This window comes from Oncorhynchus mykiss, chromosome 9, assembly GCF_013265735.2.
Source record: "Oncorhynchus mykiss isolate Arlee chromosome 9, USDA_OmykA_1.1, whole genome shotgun sequence".
Classification (NCBI taxonomy): Eukaryota; Metazoa; Chordata; class Actinopteri; order Salmoniformes; family Salmonidae; genus Oncorhynchus; species Oncorhynchus mykiss.
Genome location: NC_048573.1, coordinates 66,242,542 through 66,259,106, shown reverse-complemented (window position 1 = coordinate 66,259,106; position 16,565 = coordinate 66,242,542). Strand labels below are relative to the sequence as shown.

The 16,565-nt window shown below is 47.5% G+C and overlaps 1 protein-coding gene across 1 annotated transcript in view; it reads left to right on the top strand.

Annotated features, from left to right (window-relative positions):
* LOC110531240 (zinc finger protein 385A-like) overlaps positions 1-16,565 on the top strand; it is a 202,461-nt gene that overhangs the window by 171,811 nt on the left and 14,085 nt on the right. The window contains exons 4-5 of the mRNA XM_036988730.1: positions 1,680-1,860; positions 10,915-11,271. Of these exons, the coding sequence (XP_036844625.1) occupies positions 1,680-1,860; positions 10,915-11,271 (538 nt within the window). The remainder of the gene's footprint in view (positions 1-1,679; positions 1,861-10,914; positions 11,272-16,565) is intronic.

The following is a 16,565-nucleotide window of genomic DNA, read 5'->3' as shown; positions in this document are numbered from 1 at the left end:
ATGCTATATTAGTGTGTCAAGATTTTCTAATTCACTCACTCACTCACTCTCAATTAAATTCAATTCAAGGGACTATTGGCATGGGATACATATGTTAACATTGCCAAAGCAAGTGAGGTAGATAATATACAAAAGTGAAATAAACAATACAAATGAACATTAAACATTACACTCACAGAAGTTCCAAAAGTATAAGGACATTACAAATGTCATATCATGTATATATACAGTGTTGTAATGATGTACAAATGGGTACAAAAGGGAAAATAAACAAGCATAAATATGGGTTGTATTTACAATGATGTTTGTTCTCCACTGGTTGACCTTTTCTTGTGGCAACAGGTCACAAATGTTGCTGCTGTGATGGCACACTGTGATATTTCACCCAGTAGATATGGGAGTTCACGGAAATTGGGTTTGTTTTCGAATTCTTTGTGGATCTGTGTAATCTGAGGGAAATATGTGTCTCTAGTATGGTCGTACATTGGGCAGGAGTTTAGGAAGTGCAGCTCAGTTTCCACCTAATTTTGTGGGCAGTGTGCACATAGCCTGTCTTCTCTTGAGAGCCATGTCTGCCTACGGCGGCCTTTCTCAATAGCAAGGCTATGCTCACTGTACATAGTCAAAGCTTTCCTTAAGTTTGGGTCAGTCACAGTGGTCAGGTATTCTGCCACTGTGTACTCTCTGTTTAGGGCCAAATAGCATTCTAGTTTGCTCTGTTTTTTTGTTAATTCTTTCCAATGTGTCAAGTAATTATCTTTTTGTTTTCTCATGATTTGGTTTGGTCTAATTGTGCTGCTGTCCTGGGGCTCTGTGTGATGTGTTTGTGTTTGTGAACAGAGCCCCAGGACCAGCTTGCTTACTGGACTTTTCTCCAGGTTCATCTTTCTGTACACGGAAGATATTTTAGCATTTTTGTGAATTCTTGGTTGGTGAGCAGACCCCAGACCTCACAACCATAAAGGACAATGGGTTCTATAACTGATTCAAGTATTTTTAGTCAGATCCTAATTGGTATTCGTAATTGGTAAATTTTATGTTCCTTTTGATGGCATAGAATGCCCTTCTTGCCTTGTCTCTCAGAACGTTCACAGCTTTGTGGAAGTTACCTGTGGCGCTGATGTTTAGGCCAAGGTATGTATAGTTCTTTGTGTGCTCTAGGGCAACGGTGTCTCGATGGAATTTGTATTTGTGGTCCAGGCGACTGGACCTTTTTTGGAACACCATTATTTTGGTCTTACTGAGATTTACTGTCAGGGCCAAAGTCTGAGCAGAAGATCTATGTGCTGCTGTAGACCCTCCTTGGTTGGGGACAGAAGCACCAGATCATCAGCAAACAGTAGACATTTGACTTCAGATTGTAGTAGGGTGAGGCCGGTTGCTGCAGACTTTTCTAGTGCCCTCGCCAATTTGTTGATATATATGTTGAAGAGGGTGGGGCTTAAGCTGTATCCCTGTCTCACCCCACTGCCCTGTGGGAGGAAATGTGTGTATTCTTTGCCTATTTTAACCACACACTTGTTGTTTGTGTACATGGATTTCATAATGTCACTCACTCACTCACTCACTCACTCACTCACTCACTCACTCACTCACTCACTCACTCACTCACTCACTCACTCACTCACTCACTCACTCACTCGCTCTTTCTCTCCTCTTTCTCTCCTCTCTCTCTCCAGAGCCAGGCAGAAGCACACTACAAAGGCAACCGACATGCACGGAGAGTCAAAGGCATCGAGACCTCCAAGAGTCGCCCCCAGGAGGGTGACAAGTCGGGCCGACCTGTCTCCCTCACCTCTCCATCCCTCCCTGGTGAACCCCCTACCTCCGCCCCTGACATCAGCGACCCCTGTAACCCAGGTAATCATGGAGGAGAGAGACCTGCAATGCCTCCTAGCACTTACATGTAGGTGGAGGCTTTCTCCTTCTGGAACTTACTGGAGAAATACTAAAATAGGTAGGTAGGTAGTTAGGTAGGTTTGTAGGACTAGGTTCTGAACAGATAGTTCAGGGCTTCTGCTCTTTTCTATAACCTGTAGGGAACACAATATGGCCTATATTTGGCATGTAGGTTTCTCACTTATGGGAGGCACACATTGTGATATGGGGGAGGGGAATGGGCAGAGTATATGCAAATTAAATATGGATTATTTACTCTTTAAAAAAGTGTAGTGCTTTTACGGACTGTAGTGTTTTGCATTTACTACAGTGTTTGTTTGTCCATAATACCGTAGTATTCACTATAGTATTTTCTACATGAACTGACCACTATGTGCTGAGGGAGATATGAATAGCTCTTCACAAATATGAAGGAATAACAATTATAAATGAATAACAAGTATTTTGTTCTGCTCCTCTATGGCTCCTGTCTCTGTGTTTTATCTGACCTTGGCTAAAGGCCGTAGTCTGCTCCTCTCACATTCCCACCAGAACAGCAGTGTCAGCACCACCGACTCAGGCCCAGATCTCTTCTGTCATTGCTTTCCCACTGACCCTGAAATGACAAATATGCCGGAGAGAAGCTGAGACTCACTAAGGACTTCGAAACAGGAGCTCTATTTGGCTCTACATCCTTGCAGAACCTAGTTGAAATAATTTAGAAATACATTCCTTCCTTTCTCCCTTGAAGTAACCACTGATCTGGCATGACACTACATTGGTGAAAGCTGTGTTATGGAAACCCCTTGAAGTAACCACTGATCTGGCATGACACTACATTGGTGAAAGCTGTGTTATGGAAACCCCTTGAAGTAACCACTGATCTGGCATGACACTACATTGGTGAAAGCTGTGTTATGGAAACCCCTTGAAGTAACCACTGATCTGGCATGACACTACATTGGTGAAAGCTGTGTTATGGAAACCCCTTGAAGTAACCACTGATCTGGCATGACACTACATTGGTGAAAGCTGTGTTATGGAAACCCCTTGAAGTAACCACTGATCTGGCATGACACTACATTGGTGAAAGCTGTGTTATGGAAACCCCTTGAAGTAACCACTGATCTGGCATGACACTACATTGGTGAAAGCTGTGTTATGGAAACCCCTTGAAGTAACCACTGATCTGGCATGACACTACATTGGTGAAAGCTGTGTTATGGAAACCCCTTGAAGTAACCACTGACCTGGCATGACACTACATTGGTGAAAGCTGTGTTATGGAAACCCCTTGAAGTAACCACTGATCTGGCATGACACTACATTGGTGAAAGCTGTGTTATGGAAACCCCTTGAAGTAACCACTGATCTGGCATGACACTACATTGGTGAAAGCTGTGTTATGGAAACCCCTTGAAGTAACCACTGATCTGACATGACACTACATTGGTGAAAGCTGTGTTATGGAAACCCCTTGAAGTAACCACTGATCTGGCATGACACTACATTGGTGAAAGCTGTGTTATGGAAACCCCTTGAAGTAACCACTGATCTGGCATGACACTACATTGGTGAAAGCTGTGTTATGGAAACCCCTTGAAGTAACCACTGATCTGGCATGACACTACATTGGTGAAAGCTGTGTTATGGAAACCCCTTGAAGTAACCACTGATCTGGCATGACACTACATTGGTGAAAGCTGTGTTATGGAAACCCCTTGAAGTAACCACTGATCTGGCATGACACTACATTGGTGAAACCTTTGTTATGGAAACCCCTTGATGTCACCTCTCATTTCAGATTAGGGATTCTTTTTAAGGAGGGAACAAGCAAGGAAGTAAGTACTAATTTTGAGTAGTACAGTTTTGGAACAGGACATTTGAACAGAGATGGCAGAGTAGCACCGTCACCACGGAAACGCTAGAGTGAGACAGAAGGAGAGAGGGTGCTAAATGACTAGTGAGACAGAAGGAGAGAGGGTGCTAAATGACTAGTGAGACAGAAGGAGAGAGGGTGCTAAATGACTAGTGAGACAGAAGGAGAGAGGGTGCTAAATGACTAGTGAGACAGAAGGAGAGAGGGTGCTAAATGACTAGTGAGACAGAAGGAGAGAGGGTGCTAAATGACTAGTGAGACAGAAGGAGAGAGGGTGCTAAATGACTAGTGAGACAGAAGGAGAGAGGGGGCTAAATGACTAGTGAGACAGAAGGAGAGAGGGTGCTAAATGACTAGTGAGACAGAAGGAGAGAGGGTGCTAAATGACTAGTGAGACAGAAGGAGAGAGGGTGCTAAATGATTAGTGAGACAGGAGAGAGGGTGCTAAATGACTAGTGAGACAGAAGGAGAGAGGGAGTAGATGGAGGGAGAGAGAGAGGAATATGATGTGAGTGGAGGAGAATAAGACAGGTTACTGTAGCTGTCGGATAACATTTATTGGTATGGAAAGATCACAGCTGATCTCAGTTTAATAGTTTCATCTAACTATCAGGTTTGAAGGTAAGACCCAAATGCAGACTGTGTTGAAGTAACAATGTTTATTACAGGAACAGGGGCAGGCAAACAACAGGTCAAGGCAGTCAGGGGTCGATATTCCAGAGTAGTGGGGCAAAGGTTTAGGACTGCAGGCAGGCTCAGGGTCAGGTCAGGCAGAGTGGTGAGGCAGGCGGGCTCAGAGACAGGACAGGCAGAGTGGTGAGGCAGGCGGCCTCAGAGACAGGACAGGCAGAGTGGTCAGGCAGGCGGGCTCAGAGACAGGACAGGCAGAGTGGTGAGGCAGGCGGGCTCAGAGACAGGACAGGCAGAGTGGTGAGGCAGGCGGGCTCAGAGACAGGACAGGCAGAGTGGTCAGGCAGGCGGGCTCAGAGACAGGACAGACAGAGTGGTGAGGCAGGCGGGCTCAGAGACAGGTCAGGCAGAGTGGTGAGGCAGGCGGACTCAGAGACAGGACAGGCAGAGTGGTGAGGCAGGCGGGCTCAGAGACAGGACAGGCAGAGTGGTGAGGCAGGCGGACTCAGAGACAGGACAGGCAAGGGTCAAAACCAGGAGGGCGAGAAAAGACGGACTGGGAAATGCAGGAGCTGAGACAAAAACACTGGTTGACTTGACAAACCAGACGAACCGGCAACAGACAAACATAAGGGGGTGGGGACAATGGGGAGATGGGCGACACCTGGAGTGGAGTGGAGACAAGCACATGGACAGGTGAAACAGATCAGGGCGTGACACTAATGTCATTTAGTGCTCTTGGTGTGACAGATTGGTTATTAGAGACAGAGGGCACTGTGGAGGGTGTGGCTGTTACTCTAGTGGGGCAAAGGTTTAGGACTGCAGGCAGGTTCAGGGTCAGGTCAGGCAGAGTGGTGAGGCAGGCGGGCTCAGAGACAGGACAGGCAGAGTGGTGAGGCAGGCGGCCTCAGAGACAGGACTGGCAGAGTGGTCAGGCAGGCGGGCTCAGAGACAGGACAGGCAGAGTGGTGAGGCAGGCGGGCTCAGAGACAGGACAGGCAGAGTGGTGAGGCAGGCGGGCTCGGAGACAGGACAGGCAGAGTGGTCAGGCAGGCGGGCTCAGAGACGGGACAGGCAGAGTGGTGAGGCAGGCGGGCTCAGAGACAGGACAGGCAGAGTGGTCAGGCAGGCGGGCTCAGAGACAGGACAGGCAGAGTGGTGAGGCAGGCGGGCTCAGAGACAGGACAGGCAGAGTGGTGAGGCAGGCGGGCTCAGAGACAGGACAGGCAGAGTGGTGAGGCAGGCGGGCTCAGAGACAGGACAGGCAGAGTGGTGAGGCAGGCGGGCTCAGAGACAGGACAGGCAGAGTGGTGAGGCAGGCGGGCTCAGAGACAGGACAGGCAGAGTGGTCAGGCAGGCGGGCTCAGAGACAGGACAGACAGAGTGGTGAGGCAGGCGGGCTCAGAGACAGGTCAGGCAGAGTGGTGAGGCAGGCGGACTCAGAGACAGGACAGGCAAGGGTCAAAACCAGGAGGGCGAGAAAAGACGGACTGGGAAATGCAGGAGCTGAGACAAAAACACTGGTTGACTTGACAAACCAGACGAACCGGCAACAGACAAACATAAGGGGGTGGGGACAATGGGGAGATGGGAGACACCTGGAGTGGAGTGGAGACAAGCACATGGACAGGTGAAACAGATCAGGGCGTGACACTAATGTCATTTATTGCTCTTGGTGTGACAGATTGGTTATTAGAGACAGTGTGGAGGGTGTGGCTGTTACTCTCTCTCTCCTCTCTCTTTCTGCTTCAGTCTCTTCAGTCTCTGTCCATCTCCTCTCCTCACCAACCGGAACTTTCCATTCCCTCACTGTCACCAGTCTCACTCTGTCTGTCTCTCCGTCCCTCCCTGGATCAAAAACACTTAGGAATGAAAGAACAGGGGAAAATGTTCAATCTGGTCACGGTGGCATTTGAAAAGGTTATACTGAGTACTGAACACTGTTTACCAGACAATTTCACCATGGGAACACAGAGCAGGTGTCATTAAACAAAGCTGAAAGAATAACATAGACATTGATAAAGACCGAGACCATGAGACATTATTCAGTGTTATATATCCGAACCTCAAGATTGTGTCTGGATGCCTTTCTTCTCCCCACATGTTATTATATCTTTCCTGTGGCTTTGTCCCACCGACACCCAAGCACCAATACCATTTCCACACTACTGGGCCAAATGGAGCCGAGCCAAGCTGAGCTGTACTGGGCTGGCCTGCCTACGCATTCCACCATAGCTGCTGGAACCATATTTGAAATGACAATGTGAAAAGAACATATCCGAGCCAGCACAGTACAGTGTCAGGGCGCCACAATCATGTAAAATGATTATGGGGGCAGTCTGGCCGCCTGTCTGCTTCACAGGGTGACATTTAGCCTGCAGTCCTTAAGTCACAAAGCGTCCTGCCTTCAGCACAGTCCGGCCCTCAGCCCAGTCCAGCCCTCAGCCTAGTCCAGCTCACAGCCCAGTCCAGCCCTCAGCCTAGTCCAGCCTTCAGCCCAGTCCAGCTCACAGCCCAATCCAGCCCTCAGCCCAGTCATACAGTATCAGAACTACTAACTGAAGGGACTTAACATGCTGATGTGGCTGCTTTTCATCATCCTAACTATGTTTTCATATGTATTTTGTGTCTTTGACCCACCTCTGGAACCATCGGGTTATGTTGTGATGACGGAAGTACTGGATATTCTGAAGGGGTCGGGTGTTTATTTCTCTTTCTTGTGACTTGCTCTCTATTGACCCCAGAGCTCTAAAGGGAGTAGAGAGCTGACCCCAGAGCACTAAAGGGAGTAGAGAGCTGAACCCAGAGCTCTAAAAAGAGTAGAGAGCTGAACCCAGAGCTCTGAAAGGAGTAGAGAGCTGAACCCAGAGCTCTAAAAAGAGTAGAGAGCTAACCCAGAGCTCTAAAGGGAGTAGAGAGCTGAACCCAGAGCTCTGAAAGGAGTAGAGAGCTGAACCCAGAGCTCTAAAGGGAGTAGAGAGCTGAACCCAGAGCTCTAAAGGGAGTAGAGAGCTCAACCCAGAGCTCTAAAGGGGACATGAGAGCTGATCCCAGAGCTCTAAAAGGGACTGTAGAGTTGAACCCAGAGCTCTAAAAGGGACTGGAGAGCTGAACCCAGAGCTCTAAATGGAGTAGAAAACTGAACCCAAAGCTCTAAAGGGGACTGGAGAGCTGAACCCAGAGCCCTAAAAGGGACTGGAGAGCTGTACCCAGAGCTCAAAAGGGGACTGGAGAGTTGAACCCAGAGCTCTAAAATGGACTGGAGAGCTGAACCCAGAGCTCTAAAGGGGACTGGAGAGCTGAACCCAGAGCTCTAAAGGGGACTGGAGAGCTGTACCCAGAGCTCTAAATGGGACTGGAGAGCTGAACCCAGAGCTCTAAATAGGACTGGAGAGCTGTACCCAGAGCTCTAAAGGGGACTGGAGAGCTGAACCCAGAGCTCTAAAGGGGACTGGAGAGCTGAACCCAGAGCTCTAAAGGGGACTGGAGAGCTGAACCCAGAGCCTTAAAGGCGACTGGAGAGCTGAACCCAGAGCTCTAAAGGGGACTGGATACCTGAACCCAGAGCCCTAAATGGGACTGGAGAGCTGAACCCAGAGCCCTAAATGGGACTGGAGAGCTGAACCCAGAGCTCTAAAGGGGACTGGAGAGCTGAACCCAGAGCTCTAAATGGGACTGGAGACCTGAACCCAGAGCTCTAAAGGGGACTGGAGAGCTGAACCCAGAGATCTAAATGGGACTGGAGAGCTGAACCCAGAGCTATAAAGGGGATTGGAGAGCTGATCCCAGAGCTATAAAGGGGACTGGAGAGCTGAACCCAGAGCTCTAAAGGGGACTGGAGAGCTGAACCCAGAGCTCTAAATAGGACTGGAGACCTGAACCCAGAGCTCTAAAGGGGACTGGAGATCTGAACCCAGAGCCCTAAAAGGGACTGGAGAGCTGAACCCAGAGCTCTAAATGGACTGGAGAGCTGAACCCAGAGCTCTAAATGGGACTGGAGAGCTGAACCAAGAGCTCTAAAGGGGACTGGAGAGCTGAACCCAGAGCCCTAAAGGGGACTGGAGAGCTGAACCCAGAGCTCTAAATGGGACTGGAGACCTGAACCCAGAGCTCTAAAGGGGACTGGAGAGCTGAACCCAGAGCTCTAAAGGGGACTGGAGAGCTGAACCCAGAGCCCTAAAGGGGACTGGAGAACTGAACCCAGAGCTCTAAATGGGACTGGAGACCTGAACCCAGAGCTCTAAAGGGGACTGGAGAGCTGAACCCAGAGCCCTAAAAGGGACTGGAGAGCTGAACCCAGAGCTCTAAATGGACTGGCGAGCTGAACCCAGAGCTCTAAATGGGACTGGAGAGCTGAACCCAGAGCTCTAAAGGGGACTGGAGAGCTGAACCCAGAGCTCTAAAGGGGACTGGAGAGCTGAACCCAGAGCCCTAAAGGGGACTGGAGAGCTGAACCCAGAGCTCTAAAGGGGACTGGAGAGCTGAAACCAGAGCCCTAAAAGGGACTGGAGAGCTGAACCCAGAGCTCTAAATGGACTGGAGAGCTGAACCCAGAGCTCTAAATGGGACTGGAGAGCTGAACCCAGAGCTCTAAAGGGGACTGGAGAGCTGAACCCAGAGCCCTAAAGGGGACTGGAGAGCTGAACCCAAAGCTCTAAATGGGACTGGAGACCTGAACCCAGAGCTCTAAAGGGGACTGGAGAGCTGAACCCAGAGCTCTAAAGGGGACTGGAGAGCTGAACCCAGCCAAGCTGTACTGATCTGGCCTGGTTATTCATTCACCATAGTTTCTAGAACTATGGGCTCGGCACAATAGTGTTTAAGAGGCCAGTCTGACAATCTCTGTAGCCTACAGCCATGCAGTCACTCAATGAACGAGGCTCTGAGAGACTTCCCAGAGGGAAGGAGAGACAAAACAAGCCTGCCATGATCTAACTGTGAAATAATGATTTTTTCCATCAAAGACTTTCTTGTGACACTGGACCCTCAGCCATTTCCCCGGCCAATAGTGTGTGTGTGTGTGTGTGTTGTTAGTCTGAGTCAGAGGTGGGACAGAGGCCAGGCGGAGAGAGGAGAGAGGGCACCCTGCAGCATAATGAATAATGCTGAGTGTTCATTAGAACAGAGATGGTTTTCTAAACTCATAAATCACTTAGGATGGCCAGAGAGAAGAGGGCTGGAGGGTTAGGGTACACAGGGGATAAATACCACTCCTGTCTCCTCCTGTAACCACAATACCTGACCACACACATCAGCCAGAGGAGAGGAGAGGGCTGGAGGGACACAGGCTCCCTGCCTACCCTGTTACACCAATGCCTGACCATACACACTGGGTACCATACCCCTAGAGCCCCAACACGGCTGGGTGGAGGAGGGCTGGATGGGGCCCCCTTCCTCCCCTATAGCCTACCTAAAGGAACACCTGGACATACACTGAGGATACACCCTACCCCAACACACCCACCTGGTAACTGGCACTGACGTGCGTGGTGGAGAGATCTGAGGTGGTGGCGAGGAGTGTGTATGTACACGGCACACGCATGTTCTATGTGGTGTCATTTTCAGTGCGTGAAGGTAGAAGTTCAGCATGCAGAGCAGCTGGAAGCTCCTCTAATGTAGAACGTCCTATTTGCCTGGGAAACCAGTGGAATTGAAAGCACTCAACAACAGCGTTATCATTTGATACATCGAGAAGAGACAACAGCTTTTTTATTTGGCCGTCTGAATCGAATACAATGCAGTTTATATGCAGAAAGTCGGTAGGCTACCTCTTCAGGGAGAGACCGACATGGATACAGTAACAGAACAATCATCCAATGATCAGGCTCCATACAGTCTGCGTCCGGATTGGCACCATATTCCTTATGTGCACTACTTTTGACTATGGCATCGCTCCGGTCAGAAGCAGTGCACTATGGAAAATGAGACTAGGGGGCGCTGGTCAACAGTAGTGCACTATACAATTAGTGAGAGCAGAGAAGTACTATGACACTTCAAAAGAGAAAACATGTCTGTTGAAGTTACAGTGTTGTCCCCAGACATATATACAGTATATGCCATGTGTTCGTACAGTATATCATTATATATATGGCATTGGCTCTGTCCCTGGTTTCAGGCCTGCTTCCTCCAATCCCATATATAATTGCTATAGTAACACTAGACAATGATAAGGTCATACTGAATACTAAAATACTTCCCCATAATGGCAGGCCAGTGTTTTGCTTTTGGAGTCCTTTACATTAGTGAGTTAAAATTAGCTGAAAATGGTGTTTGCGTGATCTCAGAACCAGCCAGTGTATTGTAGTTGAAGGGCTTGGGTTGGGTAAGGATGTGGTTGGTCACATGTTAAAAGGAAACATTTTGACTTTGCTTCACCACATACATACTTGAAAGGCATCATCGAAAGTCTATTGTAAACACTTCATTGTTTTAGTTACACACTTTTACTCAGAAAAACAAGTCTGTTTAGATGTTGTGCCAACACTGCATTTCATTTGACATCATATTTTTACTCTCTCCCTTTCTAGATGAACCACGCCTCTCTCTGCCACCACTGTTAAACGGGGGGCCTCTCATGGCCCCGCCTGGGCCCCTACCCCCCCTGCCTCCCCTCTCCACCCACGACTCCCCCCTTGCCTCCTCCGTGTATCCCATGCTGACCACCCCCACCCTCACGCCTTCTCCCCTTCTCCCCTCATCCTCTGACTACCCCGTGGGTTTCAACACCACCATCCCTGAGCAGAGTGGTGTTCCACTGGCCCCTGTGGCTCCCGGGACCCCAGCCGGCCCAGAGACAGAGGAGGACAAGGTCAAGAAGCTCCTCTACTGCTCACTGTGCAAAGTGTCCGTCAACTCCCTCTCACAGCTGGAGGCTCACAACAAAGGTACATAGCTTAGAGTATGGGTGTATGGTATGGTGGCCCTCTCAGGTCACTAATCTAGGAGAGGACACTTAGTAGTCATCTGAATAGTTAGTACTTAAAGGGCTGGTTCACAATTTTTTAACCAATTCTCAAATTTTTTAATGTAAATGTCATGTTATAGAAAGGTCCAGATACTTTTTTTTCAATTTCACATGGTTTTGAGAAACCTACCCCACCCGCCATAGACTTTCTCATTGCTCGTTCTGCAGTATGAGGGCCACGGAAAACATGAACAAAGGCTCCAATAACACCTAAATAAGTCATTTTAGAAACTGCAAATCTCTCAGTATGGTGATGCAGGTCTTTAGATGTTGTACACCTTGATACAAATGATATACACTACCGTTCAGAAGTTTTGGGTCACTTAGAAATGTCCTTGTTTTTGAAAGAAAAGCTCATTTTTTGTCCATTAAAATAACATCAAATTGATCAGCAATACAGTGTAGACATTGTTAATGTTGTAAATGACTATTGTAGCTGGAAACGGCTTATTTTTTATGGAATATCTACACAGGCGGACAGAGGCCCATTATCAGCAACCATCTCTCCTGTGTTCCAATGACACGTTGTATTAGCTAATCCAAGTTTATCATTTTAAAAGGCTAGAAGCCGGGAGAGCCTGCAGAGTTCTGCAGAGTTCTGTCTTACTATCCAGTTCTGTGCCCAAACAAATTCAGCTTCTACTTTAAAAAAATCCACCTTTCCAGAAACAAGTCTCTCACCATTGCTGCTTGCTATAGACCACCTTCTGCTCTCCCAGCTGTGCCCTGGACACCATATGTGAAATGATTGCCCCCCATCTATCTTCAGAGCTCGTGCTGCTAGGTGAACTAAACTGGGACACGCTTAACACCTCGGCCATCCTACAATCTAAGCTTGATGCCCTCAATCTCCTCAATCTCACACAAATTATCAATGAACCTACCAGGTACAACCCCAAATCTGTAAACACAGGCGCCCTCATAGATATCATCCTAACCAACCTGCCCTCCAAATACACCTCTGCTGTTTTCAACCAGGATCTCAGTGATCACTGCCTCATTGCCTGCGTCCGTAATGGGTCTGCGGTCAAACGACCACCCCTCATCACTGTCAAACGCTCCCGAAAACAAGGTATCCTGTAAGGATATTGACCTCATTCCATCAGTAGAAGATTCCTGGTTATTCTTTAAAAGTGCTTTCCTCACAATCTTAAATAAGCATGCCCCATTCAAAAAATGTAGACCCGGGAACAGATGGTTGGTTCACTCCAGACCTCACTGCCCTTGACCAGCAAAAAAACATCCTGTGGTTTTCTGCATTAGCATCGATTAGCATCGAATAGCCCCTGTGATGTGTAGGAAACACTGCCACCACCGATAAATCCATGATAATTGAGAATTTAAAAAAGTTTTTTTTTTTACGGCTGTCCATGCTTTCCACCTGGCTACCACTACCCCTGTCAACAGCCCTACACCCCCCAAAGCAACTTGCGCAAGCCTTCCCCATTTCTCAGTTCACCCAAATCCAGTTAGCTGATTTTGTGAAAGAGCTGCAAAATCTGGACCCCTACAAACCAGCCGGGCTAGACAATCTGGACCCTCTCTTTCTAAAATTATACGCCAAAATTATTGCAACCCCTATTACTAGCCTGTTCAACCTCTCTTTCGTATCATCTGAAATCCCCAAAGATTGGAAAGCTACCGCAGTCATCCCCCTCTTCAAAGGGGGAGACACTAGACCCAAACTGCTACAGACCTACATCTATCCTATCCTGCCTTTCTAAGGTTTTTGAAAGCCAAGTTAACAAACAGATCACCGACCATTTCAAATCCCACCTTCTCCGCTATACAATCTGGTTTCCCAGCTGGTCATGGGTGCACCTCAGCCACGCTCAAGGTCCTAAACGATATCATAACCGCCATCGATAAGAGACAATACTGTGCAGCTGTATTCATCAACCTTGGTCAAGGATTTTGACTCTCATCACATTCTTATCGGCAGACTCAACAGCCTTGGTTTCTCAAATGATTGCCTCGCCTGGTTCACCAACTGCTTCTCAGACAGAGTTCAGTGTGTCAAATCAGAGGGTCCGTTGTCCGGACCTCTGGCAGTCTCTATGGGGGTGCCACAGGGCTCAATTCTCGGGCCGACTCTTTTCTCTGTATACATCATTGAGGTCGCGCTTGCTGCTGGTGATTCTCTGATCCACCTCTACGGAGACGACACCATTTTGTGTTAACTAACCTCCAGATGAGCTTCAATGCCATACACCTCTCCTTCCGTGGCCTCCAACTGCTCTTAAATGCAAGTAAAACTAAATGCATGCACTTCAACCAATCGCTGCCCACACCTATCCATCCAGCATCACTACTCTGGACGGTTCTGACTTATGTGGACAACTACAAATACCTAGGTGTCTGATTAGACTGTAAACTCTCCTTCCAGACTCACATTAAGCACCTCCAATCCAAAATTAAATCTAGAATCGGCTTCCTATTTCGCAACAAAGCATCCTACCGATCCTTGACTTCAGTGATGTCATTTACAAAATAGCCTCCAACACTCTACTCAGCAAATTGGTGCTAACCGTTTTGTCACCAAAGCCCCATTTACTACCCACCACTGTGACCTGTATGCTCTCGTTGGCTGGCCCTCGCTTTATATTTGTCGCCAAACACACTGGCTCCAGGTCATCTATCAGTCTTTGCTAGGTAAAGCCCCACCTTATCTCAGCTCACTGGTCACCATAGTAGCACCCACACGTAGCACGCGCTCCAGCAGGTATATCTCACTGGTCACCCCCAAAGCCAATTCCTTCTTTGGCCGCCTTTCCTTCCAGTTCTCTGTTGCCAATGACTGGAACGAATTGCAAAAATCACTGAAGCTGGAGACTCATATCTCCCTCACTAACTTTAAGCACCAGCTGTCAGAGCAGCTCACAGATCACTGCACATGTACATAGCCGATCTGTAAATAGCCCATCCAACTACCTCATCCCCCATACGGTTATTTATTTGATTTATTTTGCTCCTTTGCACCCCAGTATCTCTACTTGCACACTCATCTTCTGCACATCTATCACTCCAGTGTTTAATTGCTATAATGTAATTATTTCGCCACTATGGCCTATTTATTGCCTTACCACCCTTATTTTACCTCATTTGCACACACTGTATGGACACTGTACATACACTGTATAGACCTTTTCTATTGTGTTATTGACTGCATGTTTGTTTATTCCATGTGTAACTCTGTGTTGTTGTTTGTGTCGCACTGCTTTGCTTTATCTTGGCCAGGTCGCAGTTGTAAATGAGAACTTGTTCTCAACTAGTTTACCTGGTTAAATAAAGTTGAAATAAAATAGTTTTAAAAACTATTTTGGGTGTGCTTCCACATGACTGATTTTAGAACTCCTAAATGTCCCAAAGATGCCAGTCAAATCCATTAGGCTCAACCCACCTAACCTTTTAGTCTGTGGCTTGGGGAAGCTGTTAATTTCCCCTTAATTCGCTCTGTGTTCTGGTTCATGTCACACATACACACACACACACACACCAGTCCCTGTATTACACCTCACCCTTACCACACCACAGCAGTAAGGCAGTGCTGTTAGGGGAATGGGAATGGCCTTGGACTGCCAGACAGACAGACATGATGATAGATAAACATGAAAAGCTTCTTAATGTATAACTAAGTGTCGATCAATGGAAACATAATCAGTGACATCATTACAGTAACCTTTGGAAGGATTTTTGTGATGGCTGTTTGATTGAGCCCTAGGGACAGGACACACAGAGATTAGGGACAGGACACACAGAGATTAGGGACAGGACACACAGCAATTAGATGTTTGATTGAGCCACAGGGACAGGACACACAGCAATTAGATGTTTGATTGAGCCCTAGGGACAGGACACACAGAGATTAGGGACAGAGGTTAGATGTTTTATTGAGCCCAAGGGACAGGACACACGGCAATTAGATGTTTGATTGAGCCCTAGGGACAGGACACAGAGCAATTAGATGTTTGGTTGAGCCCTAAGGACAGGACACACAGCAATTAGCAATTAGATGTTTGGTTGAGCCCTAGGGAGAGGAATCACTGAGATTAGATGTTTTATTGAGCCCTAGGGACAGGACACACAGAGATTAGATGTTTTATTGAGCCCTAGGGAGAGGACACACCGATATTAGCTGTTTTATTGAGCCCTAGGGAGAGGACACACAGCAATTAGATGTTTTATTGAGCCCTAGGGAGAGGACACACCGAGATTAGCTGTTTTATTGAGCCCTAGGGAGAGGACACACAGCAATTAGATGTTTTATTGAGCCCTAGGGAGATGACACACAGAGATTAGATGTTTTATTGAGCCCTAGGGAGAGGACACACAGAGATTAGATGTTTTATTGAGCCCTAGGGAGAGGACACACAGAGATTAGATGTTTTATTGAGCCCTAGGGAGAGGACACACAGAGATTAGATGTTTTATTGAGCCCTAGGGAGAGGACACACAGAGATTATATGTTTTATTGAGCCCTAGGGAGAGAACACACAGCAATTAGATGTTTTATTGAGCCCTAGGGAGAGGACACACAGAGATGATATGTTTGGTTGAGCCCTAGGGAGAGGACACACAGAGATCAGATGTTTGGTTGAGCCCTAGGGAGAGGACACACAGAGATTATATGTTTTATTGAGCCCTAGGGAGAGGGCACACAGAGATTATATGTTTTATTGAGCCCTAGGGAGAGGACACACAGAGATTAGATGTTTTATTGAGCCCTAGGGAGAGGACACACATAGATTATATGTTTTATTGAGCCCTAGGGAGAGGACACACAGAGATTAGATGTTTGGTTGAGCCCTAGGGAGAGGACACACAGATATTATATGTTTTATTGAGCCCTAGGGAGAGGACACACAGAGATTAGATGTTTTATTGAGCACTAGGGAGAGGACACACAGAGATTAGATGTTTTATTGAGCCCTAGGGACAGGACACACAGAGATTAGATGTTTGGTTGAGCCCTAGGGAGAGGACACACAGAGATTATATGTTTTATTGAGCCCTAGGGAGAGAACACACAGCAATTAGATGTTTTATTGAGCCCTAGGGAGAGGACACACAGAGATGATATGTTTGGTTGAGCCCTAGGGAGAGGACACACAGAGATCAGATGTTTGGTTGAGCCCTAGGGAGAGGACACACAGAGATTATATGTTTTATTGAGCCCTAGGGAGAGGGCACACAGAGATTATATGTTTTATTGAG